The following is a 20,054-nucleotide window of genomic DNA, read 5'->3' on the forward strand; positions in this document are numbered from 1 at the left end:
TGTATCTACAAAATCCCTGATGGTCAAGGACACAGCTGTATTGATTACAGCAGACATTCAAGTAACAAAGGTTTAAATAATTGTTCTCTCTTGTGCCAAAGTTTGAGCTGAAGTCATCAGAAGAAACCCTGGGATTTCGGACTCCTTTTGTATTTTTCTGCCTTGCCAGGTGCTGTCCTTATCTGAATGGACCATGTTGGTTGACCACCATTCTACTTTTCAACAGTGGGGGCAAAGGCAAAGATGGGGATAAACAAGATACTATTTAAGAACACAACTCAGAAGTTGCCTCTCAGCTTTGACTATGCTTCATTGGCTAGAGCCCAGTCACATGTCACATTGAGCCACCAGAAAGGCTGGGAAATGTAGTCTTGAGTACTTCTCAAATTCTACAACTGTGAAAGAGTGGGAGAGCAGAGCCTGGGGGACACTGGTAATCTCTGTCCTCTTGGAAGAAGACACTTTGCGATCTGAACATGGATGACCACCTACCAAACTCCTTGTCTGATCACCGAACCACACCAAAAATGGTTAGGATTTTACTTGAGGTGAAAACTTTTTATTTTTCTAAAAGTCTTTTCTTGGGCATTCCTAGGAGGACCTCCCTGGAGGTTATTTATTTATTTATTTATTTATTTATTTATCTCCTGCTTCAAACTCATTCAGAATTTTTCTGAGGCCACAAGAGGCAAATACATAACAAATAAACTGTATGTGTTCATAAGTATACAAACACGCGCACATGACCCACAGACATCTTTAAATCTCCAGACAGCTGCTTCATCGGTGAAACACTAGAATGTTAAGGTTCACGGTGTCTCCAAGGGGTTTGAAGCTTGGGGCTGAAATAGAAGTTTTTTTGTCAATCTGCCCAGGGATGTGTCCACTTCTGGATACTGCTCAGAGGCAGATGCCCAAATCTCACCATCCTAGAATCTTTTATCTGGTTGGAGCTTGTGGTTTCAAGCCCACTGTCGTCCCCACCTCCTCCCACCCCCACCCCATATTCTTCTAGAATACTCTGGACGACCTCATCTAAGGAAAACCTTCCCATACAGGACAAAAGGGAGCAAATACAAACGAGATAGCTCAGGAATAATATTAGAGTGCTAAAGATATGTTAACATAACTCTTTAAAAGTCAAGAACAAATTGAGGAAAAACATAATAAAGTCTTATTTTAGTATTCAAGAGTACAGGGGCTTTCCTACTTCTTCAACTATGGTATTACCAAATATTTGTAATAGAATTTATACTTGCTACTGACCTTACAATGTTACTTAAAAAAGAAAAAAACTTAAATCTTTGAAAAAAATTTATACAATTATTGTTGTTAATAGTAAGAGATAATAAAAAATAAAGATGGAGGGAAGGAATAAGTCACTCAGAGCTGCACCTCTGAAAGAATGATCTTTCAAGCACACCATCATTATTTTAAAAAATACACACTCACATAAATATGAAGGTATCTGTAATAAAACCAAAATATCAGCATATCTATGATGAGTTATTGATGCTGAATAAAGAGTCTGGCAAGCGGATGCAGCCGTAACCTAACAGAAGTGGATGAAATGACAGGCCAACTCCATAGTCTAAGGAATTTTATGTCACTTCATGAAACAAGTTTTTTTGGGGAAAAAAAAATCACCCACCCAATTCTGCTGCTGAATACACACAATCTTCCCTCTTCAATAACAACAGTAAGAAAATCATCAGATATGTGAAACGTTTCGAGTCCACAAGAAAGGACCAGCTTAAGGAATTGGAAGAAACGTGCCCATGAAACAACTTACATGAAACGGCTCCCTAAGTTATCTGTGCAGCAGGACTTGAGGGAATAGAGCATCTATGAAAAGATCTTATGGTGCAAGACTGTGTCTTCCTTTAAAATACAACCTTAGACATGAGATGCAACTGGAGTGTTCTGACCCAGTCAGAGGTGTTACTCATTGCCCAAATGGACTCGAATCTGATCCAGAGAACACTGAAAGCAGAGAAATGTGTTAAAAGGGGATGTACTCCACATCTCCTGAAGGAAACCACATAAATCACTCAACAAGTTGTAAGGAAGAGAACATGAGAGACCTGGACACTTGGGAAGACATGAATTATCAGCCTGGCAAAATGTGGATCTCAGGTGGAATCTATTTCAAATATTTGAGAGCTAGATGTTTGATTGTATTGTGGAAATATTGTTAATTTTTAAAGGTATACTCATTGCATAAGGTTTTTTTTTTAATTATCTTTTAGTTGTAACTACTGAAATATAGATGAAGTGCTGTCTGAGATTTGCTTCAAAACAACAGGAAAGTGGAGGAGTGTATTTGAAATAAGATTGGCATTGAGTCCATACCTATTAGCTGGGTGATGGGCACAAGGGGTTTGGTTTTGGGGTGGGCTGTTTTTGGTTTTTGGTGATGAGAGATCAAATCCAGGGCTTTGGGCATGCTAAACAAGCATTCTACCACCGAGCTGAACTTCCTGCTTCCCACAGGGGTTTATTGTGCTATTCTCTCTACTGTTGTGTTTGAAAATGACTAAACACAGGAGCCAAGAGGTTGGAACTGGGGTGGGGAGGGGGTGGGTTGTGGCTCAGCAGTACCGCTCTCGCCTAGCATGTGCGAGGCGCTGGGTTCAATCCTCAGCACCACATATAAATAAATAAAAAAGTTATTGTGTCCAACTATAACTAAAAAATATATATATTTTAAAAATTAAAAAAAAAGAGATTGGAATTCTATAAACCCCAGTTGGGGATTCAGATAATTGCTCTGGAAATTCTTCCAGACTCTTCTGAGGAAATGGAAAGAGAAAATGAGTGACAGTATATAAAACAGATCTAAGAGATGCAGTATAAATGGAAAAGTCAGAATTGCAGAAGGAAACCAATAGAGAAAAAAATGGTAAGATTTTTGGTGGGGAGGTACTGGAGATTGAACCCAGGGGCACTCTACCCCTTAGCACATCTCCAGCCTGTCTTTTGAGCCTGTCTTGCTAAGTGGCCAAGGCTGGCCTTGAACCGGAGATCCTCCTAATTCAGCTCCAAGTAGCTGGGATTGTAAGTGTGTGGCACTGCGCCTGGCTAAACTGAATTTCTTATAAGCTGATTTCTCTTGCCTCGGTGATGGCTTTTAACAAACTACAATTTTCTTAAACACTGGCCAAAGGAGGAGGCATGCAAACAGCAAAATGGCATCCAGGAGAGCTTTTATTTGTACGGAACAGTTTTAAAAATACAGAATAAAATAGCTTTATCTCTACTATTATTCACAACATCTGGTCCAAATATTACATATTTTTAAAATACTTAAACGTTTAATGAAGCCATGTTAGAAAAAACAATATGAAAATTTTTTTAAAAACTCCATAAAAGAATTACACATCTCAAAAAACAACCCCACCCCAAATACCCTCGGTATGCAAAATAAAAAAACAAACAAAATCCCAGAAAGGTATATAGGCAAAGTCAGTCACAAAAACTCAAGGAAAATAGAGGCATCTCCACTGTTTTAAGAACAGTTAGAAATTTATTAATGTGTCAAACAAAGGTTGTTAGGAACGAACAGAAAAGGGTGTTTGTCTGAACTGTCAGTCGGGTGGCAATGCTGGTAAGGGTGTCCAAAGTGCCTGGAACTACATACAGCAATTCTACGGACGCCGGATGTCAGAGTGATGAAGAGGCACAGTCAACAGCAACCTGAAGGGTCGGGAATGTCTGTGAGGCTGCTGACGGAGGCCAGCACTGCCGGGCTGTGGGGGCTGCGGGGACCCAGCGGTGAAAGCTGAAAACTGGCGACACGGGCAGCCTTCTTGCACTACTCGGGTTCTGACTGTAGGAGGAGGAGAGGGTGGGAGATGTCCTATTCTCTGTGTCCAAATCACGGGGGACAGAGGACAACATGCAGCATGTGAAACCCCAGCTTCTTCTCTGAAGCCAAGGGTCAGTTTCCTGGAGATGGGAGTTGTGTGAACACTCAGGCATGGGAGCTGCCTGGGTGTGGCTGAGTGTGCACAGTAGGCCCTCACGCCGACCCATCCCAGGCTACCCCAGGCCTGCAGCCAAGTGTACAGCCCAAGCACAACCACCTGCCGATACCGTCTCTCCTCCGGCCAGATGGAATGAGGCTTCTACCACTGCTCCTTATTCACCTTCTGTCTGGCCTGTCTGTTCTTGTGGCACTGGTATTACTGAAGATTGGACTTGCCAACTTTAAAACTAAGTTGCTAGTTATCAATATCTCAGCAGGGATGTGAATGAAAGAAATTACAACTTAGCTCATGGTCATAAAATATACATACGGGTAAATAAAGTATACACACAATACTAGAGATTCATCAATGGAGAAATTCTATCAGCACATGACATTGTCATGAAAATTATATCATTCCCTCCCTGGAAAACTGTGACTATTATCCTGGGCAGAAATGTTACTTTACTATATGGAAATACTGCGAGATTCATGCATAAACCAAGTTGTCGTGAAAGTCAGTATTCTACAGTATAAAGCAAATTTTGCAGGTGAATTTGTTACCATGAAAATAGGAAACCATCGGGACCCGCGATGCTTCATTTTACCTGGTCTGGTAAAGCCACTTCTCTTGCCTTAATCAATCCCAAGAAACTAAAAGTTAACACTGGAAAACCCTGTTAAGGAAGATTCTGAAAACAAATGTATCCATGAATCTAAGTTTAACTCCCTAATGAGAATGAAATCACAAAGACTGGAGCCATTCCCCAGTATTTTCTGGACCTGTGGAGGGGTCTCCCCATTTGTGAATCTGTCAGCATCTCCTATCTGTTAAATGCTATTTCTGTCTTCCATGGCCAACACAAATGCCTTCCTTCAGGGACCAAGGCAGGTGAAAATGGTGGACAGGTGGTCACCGCAAAGTTAAGAGACTGAACGCCCTACAAGAACATGCACATCTAAAATACTCCGTTAACATTCTATTGGCAAAATGAAGCACAGCAGTGCACAGCCCCACAATGCAGGCCAACAAATGTGCACGAGAAGGATACCAGGCACAGAACATAGGTGACCACTGTATTCAAAACCTCCCCTTCAGGTATGGCAGGGTTTCAAGCAGAAAAATATATCCCTATTCCTTTCAATTACAGACTTTCATTCTGTGACACATTTGCTAGCAGGAGGACTACTTCCTAAAATGGTTTGCATACTTATGCATTCTATGTGCAAGATTTACTAGTGATGAAGGAACTCCAATCACTCAAGGCTGTGCAGAAACTACCAGACTCACTGGGGGCATCTGATCCAGCTACTCTTTTTTTCTCCCATCACTTGTTGCCTCTCTCCTTCCTTAGAACATCAGAGCTGGCCTCAATGGAAGGAGGAGGGTGGAAACTGTCTCCCATGGCAAGTGTGGGCACAGGACTTCCTTTGCCATGTGGATGCTTGCTGAGGACCTTCCCCCCAAACCAACAGAGTTGAAGCATCACAATATAATCTGGCCCAATGAGGTGTTCAGAGGTCCACACCCCGAGTGGAACTCACCAGGAGGGGAGATGCCCAGTCAAGCTGAAGGGAAATGTGTGTGAATTATCAATGGTTCTGATGGCTTTCCCTGGATATATGCTGCTGCGACTTACCTTAGAGAGCTAGGATTCTGAAAATGACATATTTAGCAGTTCTCCCCATTTTTCAAAGCAGAGAAGTTGGGCAATATTGAGAAAAACAGGAATATTAGGGCAATGTAGTGCAGGAGAGCCGTCTGGCTCAGGGGCTTACCAAGGTAAGAGTGATGGGAACCATTAACCAGTGTGCTTCTAAAGTAAATATGCACTGAATAAACATTTTTTTAAATACAAAAATTAAATGCAGTTTAGAATCTAAGATCTTTACTCAATCTACAGTAAGATTTTGGCAAAACAAGGCAGTGGCTCTGAGGTGTTCTTGAAGCCCAAAACTTCCAGAGTCAAGAGGGCTATAGTGACAACCAAAGACCTCATAATGTGGTGAAATCAAGTCAGCCTGGGGGCTGAGGGCAGAAATGCACCTTGTGGACACCAGGCCACCAAGAACCACACTATACTATGGGAAACAGGAACACCCACTGCCACCCAAAGGTCAGCCAGGTCAATGACCACGTGAGAGGCACAATCTCATGAACCAAGGTCACTACTTCTTGTCTCAGGCTTTTCCTTTGGCTGAAAAACTTCAAACTGAATCCAACAGAAGTCATTTTGTCAGAAAGAATTTAGTGTTATAAAATAGAACTCTTAACAGAGGGAGCCTGCTAGGTTCTTTTCTCACGGTCTTCTGCAACAACATAAATAAGGCAATATCTGGCTAAGGAATCTAACCTTCCCTTCTGTAAAATCAAGATCCAGTGGACAAGTACTATGACAACCCTTCAAGTCTCCTTAAGCCACGTCTGCCAAAAATGACTTGCAACAGAAGAATGAATGTATCAGGATGATGGACCATTCAATATGGGGGTTCTGTTTGTTACCTGTCCCAACTTCCCTTCTTCACAAAACAAATTCACGTGTAACTTGACCCATGTTTTCTGGGCTCTGGTCCAGTAGTCAGTTTTGATAAATAGATTAGGCATTATAACAGTATTTACACTTTCATGGTATCAAGCAATACAAAACACAACCACAACAATGGTTACTGGCTTTAACAGCCGTTACAACAAGCTTCCCTGATGGTATCCACAGCTTTACAATGCTGGTTCTTTTCTTAATGGGGATAGGGGGGTGCAGGACAAGTAGTAGGATGCAAGGGAAGAAGGTCAAATGGAAAAACACTGGATTTCGAAAATCTGCTAGTCAATAACATTAAATAGGAATAAAACCTCATAATTACAGACGCGCGCAACAGTAACATCCACATGACAGGAGAGCCAAGATGCCCACAGACGTATCTGACTGGTGCCCCTGTGTGGCACTCTGTACCCATCACACCAGCCAGTAGTGACAAATGCCAAATAGGGTGTCTCAGCCACTAGAAGAGGCCAGTATGAAATGTGCTGGCCACAGAGTGGCAGGGAGAAGGGACAGTTGAGGATAATATTGACTTGAGGGTCCTTTCCCTTCCTTTCGATCCCCTGAACAGAGTTGGTTCAATATCTGTATTACTGAACAAAGATGTTAAGCATGCCCACATCTGGGTCAGTCGGGTCAAGAGCCCCCTACAGGAGTATCAGGGACAAGAGAATCTCACTTGACCAGGCAGCTGTGATAATGCAAGGACACTCATGTCCCTTGGCCACAGGAGGTCTCTGAAGGTACAGGGTAAGGTCAAGTGAAGACAAAGTGGGTCCAAGTGCTTCTGAGACAAAAAACCCCCGGACCCTGGAGGCTGCCTGTAGAAAAGCCAGCAGCAGGGACTGGAGAGGACTGCGAGGAAGGAAGAGGAACGGCTGCAGATTTCACACATCTATTCCCACAGGAGAACTGGAATTTCAAGTTCAGTGACCATGGCCAGCAATGGACACTCTCAAAGGGCAAGAGGTCAAGGGCTTAAATAAGGACATAGGTGAGACACCATATTAGACACAAATCACTACCCACAACAGAAAAGCAATGTGCAACCTGTCTCAGCTCTGGGGTGCAGGATGTAAATGTAGATATACAAACATATACTTTACTTCTTGTTTCTCAGTAAGGAACTACAGATACTGCCTCACTGCGGCCAAGCCACAGGGCACAGCTAGGGCTATACTGTGGCCTGTGAGTCTTCGTCTGAACTCCGGCTATTTTCATTCTTCCCGAAGCCTTTCCACGTGTAACCTGCAAAGGTTGGGCTGATGGGTAGGTAGCTGAAGCATCTGTATTTTTTAATAATGTTCATGCCAAATGGCAAATTGTAGGATTCCATGCCATCAAGTGACTTGTTCCCTTTGCTCACACCCTTCTTCCATTTCCTGATTCCTCTTTCCTCTGGGGTACCTGTCACACACACATGCACACAACAGATAAAACAAAGGAATGCTTAGTTTTAACTCTTCTGTCAGAAATGAGACCCAAGATTTTATTTACACGTGTATGCACGCACGCGCACAAACACTGTGCTAGAGATCAAACTTGCCTAGATGACAGCAGAGAAGTTGAATGTACTCAGTTCTCCAGGTGCCCAGACTCGAAGCCCAAGAACCACCAGCCCCTCCTTATCCCTCTTGCACCACATTTAAGTGACCTCCTGATGTCTTTACGTGTCCCTGACCTGCTGCATGACCCACATTGTTGATGTTGATGGCTAAAGTCTGGCCCAAGCCACATTACACCTTTCCTTGGCCACAGTGTTAGTACTATACGCACCTAAATTTTATACTGCTTTGCTCTATTTTAGGTATGGTATGGAGTGGGGTACACCAGCCTTGTATTGGGCTTAAAGACTTTGCAATTTCCCCCCTTAAAACAATCCTTCTCCAAAATGCTTCAATCAAGAGAGGGGGTTCCCTGGGTAGAACATCAGGCAGCATTACATCATTCTTCCTTGAAGGCAGCATGTAGAAGCCATCTCTAGGACACTGAGAAGGCTCCAGGTGGGACCACATCCCAGCAAATCTATTGCCTAGTTCTCCTTAAGGACCACTTACCCATGAAGGCTCCTATGCTGCAAGGACAGCTGTTTTCTTATGTCTCATCACTGACCTTGGCCTTTCGGATCTCAGCCCTTGCCTACCATCCTTCGGTAGTGGGCTGGAAGTTCGCCTTAGGAATAATTCATTTAAAGAACAGGGACCGGGGAAGAGGTATCACAGGCTGTTACCATCAACTCAAGAGTGTACCAATGAGTCTATGAGTCCATGGAAGCCACAGTGGAGAGACCCAAAGTCAATCAACTTATTAACAAAAATAGATTCACATATCATCTCAACTGCTTTAGAAGGCAGTTTTTTGCTTTTTTAAATTTTTTGGTACCAGGGATTGAATCGAGGGGTGTGCCTTGCTAAATGCTGAGGCTGGCTTTGAACTTTTGATCCTCCTGCCTTAGTCTCCCAAATTGTTATGATTATAGGCATGTTTCACCATGCCTAGGTAGATGACAATTCTAATAAATGATGGCTTTGACCTGTTTTAGTTTTCCTGATTCTTTTTTATTTATGTTGGAAACAGGGTCTTACTACGTTGTCCAGGATGGCCTCAAACTCCAAGGCTCAAGCAATTCCTCCTGCCTCAGCCTCCCAAGTAGCTTGGGACTACAGGTGCATGCCACCACAACCAGCTTCTGCTTCTTGTTTTCGTTTGGCAAAAACCAAAACAACAACAACAACAACAACAAAAAGCCCTCACACATGTAGTAAGCATGATCGATATACACCACATACCTGGGATGGTGTTGTCCAAAATAAAGGCCACACAGCCTCCAACAAACATAGCCGTTGTAAGAAGGACATTCAACACTTGATCAATTCCTGTTATGCCTAGAAGAAGAAAGAAACCACCATGAGGTCATCACTGCAAGCCTGCCCTTGACTCAGGAATGGGTAGTGGGTGGGCACGACTCTGCCAGTCAGGTCTACAGCATATGAAAGTGTACATTTCCCAGTTGTACATCAATAAAGTTTTGCCACTAATGTTTTAAACTAATATGAATACTTCAATAATAATCCAACGATACCTCCATAAGGAAAAGTCCTAACAGTAGAGCATAGGAGATGAACGTAATAGAGTGACATTGACCCTATAACAAACTATGAAGCCACTATAAAAGCACTGTTTATAGTTTTTTTTTTTTTTTGGGGGGGTACCAGAGATTGAACTCAGGGGCACTTAACCACTGAGCCACATCCCCAGCCTTTTATATTTTATTTAGAGACAGGGTCTCCTTGGGTTGCTTAGGGTCTTGCTAATTGTCCATAGATTTTTAAAATAAAAGATAAGTGCTGTAAAGCTTTTTAAAAAGTTTAAAAATTGCATAATTAATAAGACAACAAAAATATCTGTGGTATCTATAATCATACGAGAGTTTTCAGTATTCTGCGTTACGAATTAGAACCTCGCTGCTTTTAATAATCAGGAGCAACTGGATATGAAGACATCCTCCCATGAAATGTGACAGATTAAAATGTAAAACACAGCAAGGATATCCTTGTTATTAGGAAGTTCTACACTTTCTACACTTAAAACATGATGATCCTCAACAGAAAATAAATGTTGATGAGCATGTGAACAAAGGAATTCTGTATACACATAGCTGATGGGATTGTAAAATGGTGCAGTCACCATGGAGAACAGTTCAGCAGTTCCTCAAAAAGTTAAATATAGAATTACCATATGACTCAGCAATTCAACTCTTGGATATCTACCCAGAAGAACTCAAAACAGGTACCCTAACAAATATAGTCTATGTTCATCATTTGCAGTTTTTGTGTTTGTGAATTGCACTAAGACTTACCCGTAAACTCAAAATGAACACTCTTGGTGCTCATGCCATCTCATGAGCATGCACAACAGTGGAAAATCTGAGTTCCCACCACACATATTCCTACCTGAAGTCAAACAAGGTGACCCCTACTTTTCAATTCTCCTCTAAATAAATCTCCTTTCTGTAGTCTCTATAAAGCCATGTTTATCACACTTTGTGCTTTTCCTTGGTGATTTTGTGATTTAAAATGATCACCAAGTGTTGTGCTGAAGTGCTGTCCAGTGTTTCTCAGTACAAGAAGTCTGGGTGAGTATCAGGTAAGATTCACTCAGACATGAGTTATAGTACTACTGGCCACATTCCCCCAGAAGCAGTGGTTCAGTGTTTGCTAATTCTGTTTGAGGCAATTATATAGAACATAATAGTCATACATGAGAAGTGTTTATACATGTGTACCACTGGTCACAAGAGCTAAAACATGGAAACAAATGCTCATTAACGGGTGAGTGGATAAACAAATTATGGCATATACATGTTAGTCATAAAAAATGAAATAACTATTATGCTAAATGAAAGACAGACACAATAGGTCATATATTGTACAATTCCATTTATATGAAATATACAGAATGGGTAAACCCAGAGACAGAAAAAGCCAGATTGGTGGAGCCAGGAACTGGGAGAGGAGGTTAACAGCTTAAGGAATATGGAGTTTTACTGTGGCATGATGACAAGTTTTAGAAAACTGGATAGAGGTAGCGGTTGCACATAACATTGTGGATGTATTAAATGCCATTTTAAATTGGTTAATTTTATATGGGAATTTCACCTAAAAACATACAAAGAATGGTTCTCAACTGTGAGTTTGCTAAAATATCAGTAGCAATAGTTACTTCTTAAGATGGTTTTTCCCTTGTTCGTTCTTCATGATATCAGGATATTAAAAATAGAAGTTACAAAGGTTAATTTTAAATTGAAAATAGCCACAATCCCAGTAGGAAAACATGTATCTCAAAGTCTATCAAGTTGAGTTTTAAGAAATTACGCACCTTTTTTCTTTTTTGCAGTGCTGGAGATAGAACCCAAGGGTTCTCTACCACTGAGCCCCAGCCCATTTTTAAATTTTTATTTTAAGACAGGGTCTCCCTAAGTTGCCCAGCCAGGCATTGAACTTGACATCCTCCTATCCCTGTGTCCCAAGTAGCTGGCATGCACCACTATACCTGGCTAAGAAATTATAACTCTTAATTCAGAACTAGTCTGAGAAATCAAAAGATTTTACAGAGAGGCATTCTCCCTTAGGGGGTCCAGGTAGAGAAACAAACCGTAGCTTCCCTTCAATTAGGTGTACGTTGGCTTATGTGAGAGGCCCCAGGCTTCCAAAGAAATGGCCCAGAGTGAGTGAGATTCAGGAAAATGCAAAGATGAAGGTTCAGCAACACAACTGAAGCCGCAAGGCCCTCTTCCCACTGGAAAACAGCTGTGAATGCAGCCACCTACTCACCCCGAGATTTAAGGCCTGTTTTCCCTACCTGTGACTAGAGGGTTCTGTCTGAGATAACTCGGAAGGACGAGCCCGAAGAAGATTGAGAAGCCAAGCACAAATAAGTTCCGGGAAGAATTTAAGTCGATGAACTGCAGGTTAGAGAGGCCGACGGCTGTGATCATTCCTAGAGAGAAAACACCAGACACAGGTTCCATTAAGTTCACCTGCAGCATGGTGATGGGTCACTCATGGCAGTCCTTTCTCTATCAGGAACAAACCAGTGGCGGTAAGAGGAGGAGTCCTGGGGGTGGAATGGGACCACTCTGTCTCTGGTCCAAAACATCTGCATCACACTAATTTGCCTTAGATGAAGGAGATGGAGATGGGAACTGGTTCCTTCTCTACACAAACACATCAACTAAATTGGGAACACACTCAAATTATCTGGTCATGTCCCTGATTACTGTAACCAAATAGTGCACCCATTAAATCCAGAGCTCCCTTTAAAAATGATCAGTTTTAAATGGTTCATTCACAGGAACGATATTTGAACTAAATCAATTAGAAATTCTAACTAAAGAGACTATACTTAATTAATTTTTGTAGCATAATTTTCTAATTGCTGGCTCTACTTTTAATGTAAATTCAACTCAGAGAGTGATGTAGTCTTTAATTTTTAAAAAAAATATATATTTTTAATTGTAGATGGGCACAATACCTTTATTTTCTTTATTTTTATGTGGTGCCGAGGATCAAACCCAGTGCCTCACGTGTGTCAGGCAAGTGCTCTACCATTGAGCCACAACCCCAGTTTGAAAGACATAATCTTTTATATTTTAAAATAGAAATTTATTTTAAAATTTATTTTAAAATAGAAATATATTTTAAATTTATTTTAAAATAGAAATATATTTTAAATTTATTTTAAAATAGAAATACATTTTAAATTTATTTTAAAATAGAAATATATTTTAAAATAGAAATTTATTGTTATCTTCAATTTTAATAAAGGGAGTTGGCAAAAACATCATGATCTTATTAAAAATTAACAAATGTGATGAAAGGAGCCTGGGAGGGACACCCACTATTAAGGAGGTAGAATTTTACCAAAGAGAGTGCAGAAGAGGGCTCCGAGAACAGGGTCCGGGAGGGATGCGAAGAGCGCGCTGAACTTGCCAATCATGCCCAGCCCAAGCATGAGTGCTGCGCCATACTGGATCACTCGGCGGCTGCCAACCTGTGAACACATCAGAGGGCAGACAAGGGCTCGCCAGCCATCCTCTAACAGCATGATTTCCAGCCCAGCCTCCCAGGGCCCAAGGCAAATGTGACCAAACCCTCAGGCAGAACCTAGATTATTTGTTAAACCTTCAGCTAGCAGTGATTGAACTCCAAACATAATTACTATAAGGACACCCCCAAGTAGAGCTTCCCATCTCCAATCCTCCCTCTATTCTTCTCCCTTCCCCCTCCGCTGAGTCTTCTCATCTTGACTGTGGGTAGGTGGCCCCAGGGATTGGGGACCAACCTTTGCTTCTCCATTCCCTGAACAGGGTCACCACTGCTCAGGTCTTGGGTCTCCAATGACTTCACACGTGGTCATTGGCTGGGATGACCCTCTGGGGTCTCAGATGCTACATTCTGGTTCTTTCCTGGGTTTCCTTGTACCACCTTTTACCTAGTCAACTCAATCAGAAGCACTGCATCCTCAATTCTATCTTCCCTACATCTCTCCCTGAGTCAGACAAACCACAATTCCAGCATTTCTGGAACTACCTCTGTTATTACCTGTGAGAGATGGTACAGTTCAGGGCCAAGAGTACAGAATTTTCGAGCCCAACAGCTATTGTGTATGCCCACTCCACCTATGTATGACTGGGCAAGTCAGCCTCTCTGGGTCTTAGGATCCTTACTCTATGCAGCTACACCCTGTGATTTTGCTTAAAGGATTAAATGACATGATATGCCTGAAATAGCTGAATGGTGCCTGGTCCTTACTTCACCCACCGAAACAGAGTGATCTAACACACTGATTTGGGGATGTCAGCCCCTTGCTTAAATCCTCTGGGGCATAGGAAATAAAGCACACTTCTCAGGCTCTTCTCAACAAAGCTGCACCTGTTGGTGAGCCCCTTCTCCACTAGTTGTGTTATGAGCTTATTTCCTATTAACCCTGGCCTCTGCTTTCTAGAAGCTGTATCTTGCTGGGATCTGACTCAAGAATCTTGTACTGGTGGCCCCTATTCTTTGTCTCCTCCCTGGAGACTACACTCTGAGGTTGTAAATTAGGTATAAGAGGTCTTGGAAACATTTGGGGGAGTGCCCACAGGGCTTTACATATGACTTACAGTGAGGTGGTTAATGAAATATAGATCAATTAAAATGAAACACAACTTTAAATTCTTCCTTTGCACTGGCCACACTTTTAAGTGCTCATTAAGCATGTGTGACTAGTGGCACAGATGGTGGAAGATGGTGCTAGTCCCCAGCTCCTGACAGCCTCAAGGATCCAGAGGCAGCTAGATAAGCATCAAAGCCTAAACTTTCACTAAAAGAGTGAAAAGATGGCTCTCTGTTGGACAGCTGACACTGGCTTCCAGTTACTTCCATCCCAATTCATCCCCTCCCCACTCCTAAAAGAGCAAGTAAACAGTGGGAAAGACCACACAAATTGCTGAATCGAACAAAATGACTCATGCCTGGCTCTGATTACATGATAAGGACCTTATCATCAAAATGATGCATTTTTCAGAAAACATTTTGAGGATGTGACTAGCACGCACTAGAGGTGAATACAAGATGAATAAGTCACATGCTTAAATAACTGCACTGTTCCACTGTGAGGCAGTCCAGTGGCAGGGAAGAAATTTGAGTTTGGGAGAGTTTTTGGAGATGATCGTGAGGTCTGAGTAAGAGTTCACTGTCAAACTGAGAGATTAGCCTATATGTGAGTTCCCAGGAATACCACAGCCAGAGAGACAGTGTTTACTCTGTTCCTAGAAATAAAACAAGGGCTAGACAGCACCAACGAGGGCACCTACAGCTTCCCGTGTACCTGCTACACTCCAGAAGGCTGAGCTAAGTGCTTTACATCAGTGACTGATTCCAACACCTTCAGAAACAAGGGTGTGGAGACCAGAGAGGTAATGAAACTTGTCTATGGTCACATTGAGATTAAGTAATGGAACTATGGCTGGAATCCAAAGCGCCTCCCCCACCGTGTAGTGCTGCCTCTCTGAAGGACAGACATGGAATGCACTTAGTGAAGAGCAAGGGTAGGTAACCCCAACTCTAAATAAGATAGGTGAGCAATTCCATGTATAGAGAACGCAATAATTGAATGAAGACGGCAAATAACAGAGTTGCCAGGAAGTGGAGGCAGAGCCTATGGGGAAGCTGCAGACCATCCTTTTATATACCACAGGAGTCTGGTTCAATGGTCCGGATCAGTACTGTCCAGTAGAACTGAGTGTGGATACATCCTTCAGCTGTGCTGTCCAGTGGTAGCCATTAAGCCACAAGGTGTCGGGAGTCTAGACGTGGTCAGTGCGACTGGGGGAATCAGTGTTTAATTTTGACTTGTTTAAACTTACACAGCCAGATATGGCTCCTGACTACCCCACCGGACAACACGGATCCAGACACGTAACCCTAGGACTACAGAGCAGAACTCTACTCAGAGAAATGGCTTATCCAAGGCTCCAGCTGGATGAAGGGCAGGTCATAGCACAGAACTCAAGCTCCTTTCTCCCAGGTGAGGATCTTCCCATAGGCTGTGGGGCTTGACACACAGATATTCCTGAGCTGCAAGTCTCACCTTCCCACTCAAATAGAGATGGGAAATGACCTCAACTGTACCCTTTTTCCTGGAATTGAGTCTTGAGATTCAGGGTAACACAAATCGGATTCCAGAGCTGACACTGTGACTCTGACTTGACGCAGCCTTTGCCTGGGAAAGTAGCCTGGATGTCTGGGTGCAAAGGGATTCAGGACAACATCAATTAGTTCACTGAAAAGTGCTGGCAGAGTGCCTTTTCAGAATAAGCTGGCACCATTCGAATTTTAATAAAGATAATAATTCCCTAAGTCATTGGTAATGATGTAGAACAATACTTTGCTTGCTTCCTTTAGTGACCTTGGCTAAGTTATGTAATGTGTTTTAAAAGGGTCCAGAAAGGGAGGTGGCTAGTTAAACTGTTAATTCTTCCAAGAGTCGCCCTCCATCTATAACAATTTTACCGCTGTCTTCTTATTAGGGACCAGTTACATGGTCATGGCAGCAAACACTCAGGAGAAACATGGCTTATGCCCCACTCTGTGGCCATTAGACCCTTCCCTCAGTTCCCTGGGCTCCACACCTGCTTCTCACCACGGCCAGCAATAGGACCTCAGGAATGACCCTACAGGAAGTGCCCATTGGGCAGCCACCTCTCCCATGCCATGCACTGAAAGCAACAGGCAGCAGATGGGGTCATCAGTACACCTGAAGCTGAACTCTGGCCCAGCCCTATCAACTTGGGGGAAAAACAACTAACAAGCCAAGCATGCACCCTGCATGTGTGCACAGCTCCCTCTCACCTGGATTTGTAATCAAGATTAGTGGATCTTAGTATATGGTTTCTTTTTATCTGATTATAGAATCTTACAAGGAGCTAGGGTGAAGATTTCTTTGGAAATTCACTCCTGCCTAATTTCACAGAGGTCAAACAGGCCTCGAAGGCTTCTGGGCTCGCCCCCAAGTTCTCAGGTGAAGGGACCTGTGATTCACGCAGGCCATTAGGTTTGGGGAACCAGTTTTAACAGTCTCTAATTGCACAACACTGAATGGCCAGTGGGTTGAGCTGTATTCCTCAACATCCTGGCAAACAGCACTCTAGCCTAAGGCAATGGGAATATAAAGTTTATTTGCTAGCAATAAAGTCGAAAGGCCTGGGAGCAGGATCCTTCTTTCGGAAACGGAGTTTTGGGGTGGGTCAGTCCCAGGTTTCCTAATCTGTTGTCTAGCTAGGGTGGAGTTGGGTACGGTGGGGAGGAGAACTAGTGGGTAGGACTGGGACTCAAGCTCTGCTTCAACTTCATGACTCACTGTGACACAAAATCAGATTTCACTTGAAAGAGGAGGATTCTGCCACTGGAGTTTGAAAACGATATTACTTCTTTAACATAAAATGCACTTATTTTTCTGTGGTGAGTGGCATTACTTCTCATTTAGAACTATTGACGCCCCTAACTGGTCCCCTGTTTCTACCCTGCCATGGTCTAACCTCTACAATGCAGTCAAAATCAGATCAAGTTGCTCCCTAAAGTGCCCTCTTCTACCCCAGTGTCTATGGACACCAACAGGCCCTGTGTTACCTGGCCTTTGGTTACCTGTTCTTCATTTCTGTATTCTTTCCCCCATTGGCCTTCGTGCTAACCTTCCACTTCCAGAAGACTGTTCTGCACGGGCCACACCCTTTCCTGGAATGTCCTTCCTCAGATTATCTGCAGGCTCCCTTCCTCCATCCTGGAGGTGCGCGTTCAGGGTCATTCTCTTGGTGAGGCCTGGGTTGATCACCCTATTTAACACTTACTAACCCTTTCTCTTGGTCCCCTACCCCGTGTTCTCCCCTTTTCTCTTCCCTGGCTGACACACTGCTGTTTACTGACTTGCTATGCTGACTAATGGGTGTCTTGTTAGGATACAAACTCCCGCATTTCTATTGACTGATGTACCCACAAGTACCTAAAATAGCAGTAAGGCACAGGTTCGGGCTCAATACGTATTTGTAGACTGCATAAGAATGAATGACAGCACCCAAGAGTCTCCCACCAAAGCTCCTCCTACCAAAGCTGGCCTGCCTCCAAACAAACAGGCATTCCAGAGACTCATCAAAGGGAAAAGGGGAGATGTGGGAGGAAGATGATCTCAGAATCCCAAGCCCTTCTTGTTGGAACTCGCAGAGGTCAAACCAACCCGTGAAAAGGATAAACGCTTAGTGGCCCCGATCATTAATTAGAAAAATATGTGTACCTTCGTAATTCCCAAAACTCCAATGTTGGGACTGGATGAAGTAGAGCCATTCCCAGTACCAAATATGCCATCGAGAACACAGGAGAGACCCTCCACGAAAATCCCCCTAAAATGTAAAGGAATCGGGGAAAGAGAAACATTCAATGGGGAAACACTGAAAACAGGCTCAAATGTTTGCAACCCATACATGTGGTCCACAGACCTACAGCTTCTGCACCTCCTGGGAAGGAGGGGTTAAAATGAAGACTTGCTGAAACAGAACCGGTATTCTAACAGGATCCCTGAGCTCATGGATTCTAAGAAGGCCCTTTCTTAAAAAAAAAAAAAAAAAAAAAAAAAATCCCACATTAGACACAGGTGTTTTGAAATCAATTGAAAACAAAGACTTTAGCCAGACAATAAAGCCATTTCCTGTCCACTGAAGTAAAAACTTACTAATCTGATTCTTTCCTATTAAAATCCAGTTTCTTCAGAAAAAAATACTTTGAAATTTGGTAAACACTTATTAAAAGAATCGATCCACAAGCAGGTTTCATCAAATGCAACAACTCCATTAGAGAAGATGGAAAACCAGGAATGAAAACCCCTGGAGAGGCCACACAATCCCTCTGGAGAAGCAGCGGCTGGCTGGGGGCCTGATCTGGACTATTCTCTTTTCTCTGCAGCCTCCGTAGGGTCAATTCCCCACCAACTTCCAGAACTGTTTGGAGGGTGTAACCCCACATTTCATAAAGCTCTAGATCCTGCAAATTTCACCTCTCCCTGATCTTCCTCCCTATTTCTATGAACTGTAACTGTGAATAGATCACATAGCGCCTCCTCTTAAGAGCAGCTGGAATGCATCTAACTAATAAAACTGGAATAGTTACCATCTGCTGCTAAGATTTCCAATACAGATGCAAGAAAAAAGTGTTCTTGGGGCTGGGGCTACGGTTCAGTGGTAGAGCACTTGTCTGGCATGTGTCAAACACTGGGTTCGATTCTCAGCACCACATATAAATAAATAAAATAAAGTTCTATCAACAACTAAAAAAAATATTTTTTTAAAAAAGTGTTCTTGTGCCTCTGTCTGATTGTGGCAGCCAATCAGACAAATGGGTGGGTAGGGTATTGGGACAGAATTTTTGCAATTCAGAAATAACCTTATAAACTGTGAAGAGGCTGTTTTATTCAAAAGAGTCTAAAATTTGAATTTACATGGAAAAACTAAAAGATAGTTGGGAAAAATAGACAACAAAAAAAATCAAAGTAGACATATCAAAATGACACAAAACCAAGCAAACAATGAGGGCAATGCTTGGCATTTGTTCTGGTGAGTTACAGGTTTATGGTGGTCTCCCAGAGTGTCTGATTGTCACTGGGAGGTAGAAAGGTTACAGAGGAGGAAAATGACAGAAAATGGGGGCAGTGAGTAATCCAAAGACAAACGGCCATAAGTAGATTATCCTGCTGTCTGGCTGCCTTCATGCTGAAACTCCTGCTTTCTCCTCCACATGTATCTAAACCAACAGCCTGGATGAAGAACAAGGTCTTCTCAAAGACGCACCTGTTTATTGCATGGATGGGAGGCGGTGGGGCACAGGAGAGCCTGGCGCAGGCGTAGTAGTCACCAATGGACTCGATGATGCTAGCGACGACGGCGCTAAGCATGCCAATGACACCAGCAGCAGACACGGTGGGCAGCCCCCACTGAACTGAGGAAGGAAGACAACCGTGAAAGATGCATGCACTTTCCTAGAGGAACAGCAAAGTTACCGAGACCTCAGGGGACCATGCAGGATCTGCTCGGGTTTTGAATTGCATGGAAAGTGTATTTTTAAATCTTAATGATGGACATGTCAGATGCCTGGGAAAGTTACTGAGTGAGGGCCCCAGTGAAGACTGATCTCCTCTGTGGCTTTATTTTAAAAAAACAAAATCACTTGGCTAGGAGGCAGATTCTTTTCTTCCTGCTTCAAAGTCATACTCAGTGTCTACTAAATTACTATTTAACACACCCAATGTGCAGGGGTAGAAATTTGTATGAGGGATTCCTAGCACTGCTGTAGAGAGCATGGTATACAGTAATGGAGATCTTTCCCAGAGGGTGGTATCAAATGAAAGAGCAGTAAGAATCACCAACTGAATCCATATTTAACAGTAAAGTGTGCCACAAGGTATGGTCAATCCTTCTCTCCTATGCTACTGGCATTTTTTTTTAAAGTAGACCACAAACCATA

General features: G+C 42.8%; 1 protein-coding gene across 3 annotated transcripts in view; it reads right to left on the reverse strand.

Annotated features, from left to right (window-relative positions):
- Nucleotides 1-20,054, reverse strand: part of SLC23A2 (solute carrier family 23 member 2) — a 155,759-nt gene that overhangs the window by 38,753 nt on the left and 96,952 nt on the right. For 2 of the 3 annotated variants that reach the window (XM_081289303.1, XM_081289304.1), the window contains exons 12-16: nucleotides 19,382-19,529; nucleotides 17,836-17,941; nucleotides 12,930-13,059; nucleotides 11,869-12,006; nucleotides 9,297-9,392 (exon numbers count right to left, since the gene is read on the reverse strand). In XM_081289303.1, the coding sequence (XP_081145429.1) occupies nucleotides 9,297-9,392; nucleotides 11,869-12,006; nucleotides 12,930-13,059; nucleotides 17,836-17,941; nucleotides 19,382-19,529 (618 nt within the window). Of the gene's footprint in view, nucleotides 1-3,193; nucleotides 7,915-9,296; nucleotides 9,393-11,868; nucleotides 12,007-12,929; nucleotides 13,060-17,835; nucleotides 17,942-19,381; nucleotides 19,530-20,054 lie in introns of those variants that run through there. The other variant, XM_081289302.1, reaches the window with a different exon arrangement.

This window comes from Spermophilus citellus (assembly GCF_964194105.1).
Source record: "Spermophilus citellus genome assembly, chromosome: 4".
Taxonomy (NCBI): Eukaryota; Metazoa; Chordata; class Mammalia; order Rodentia; family Sciuridae; genus Spermophilus; species Spermophilus citellus.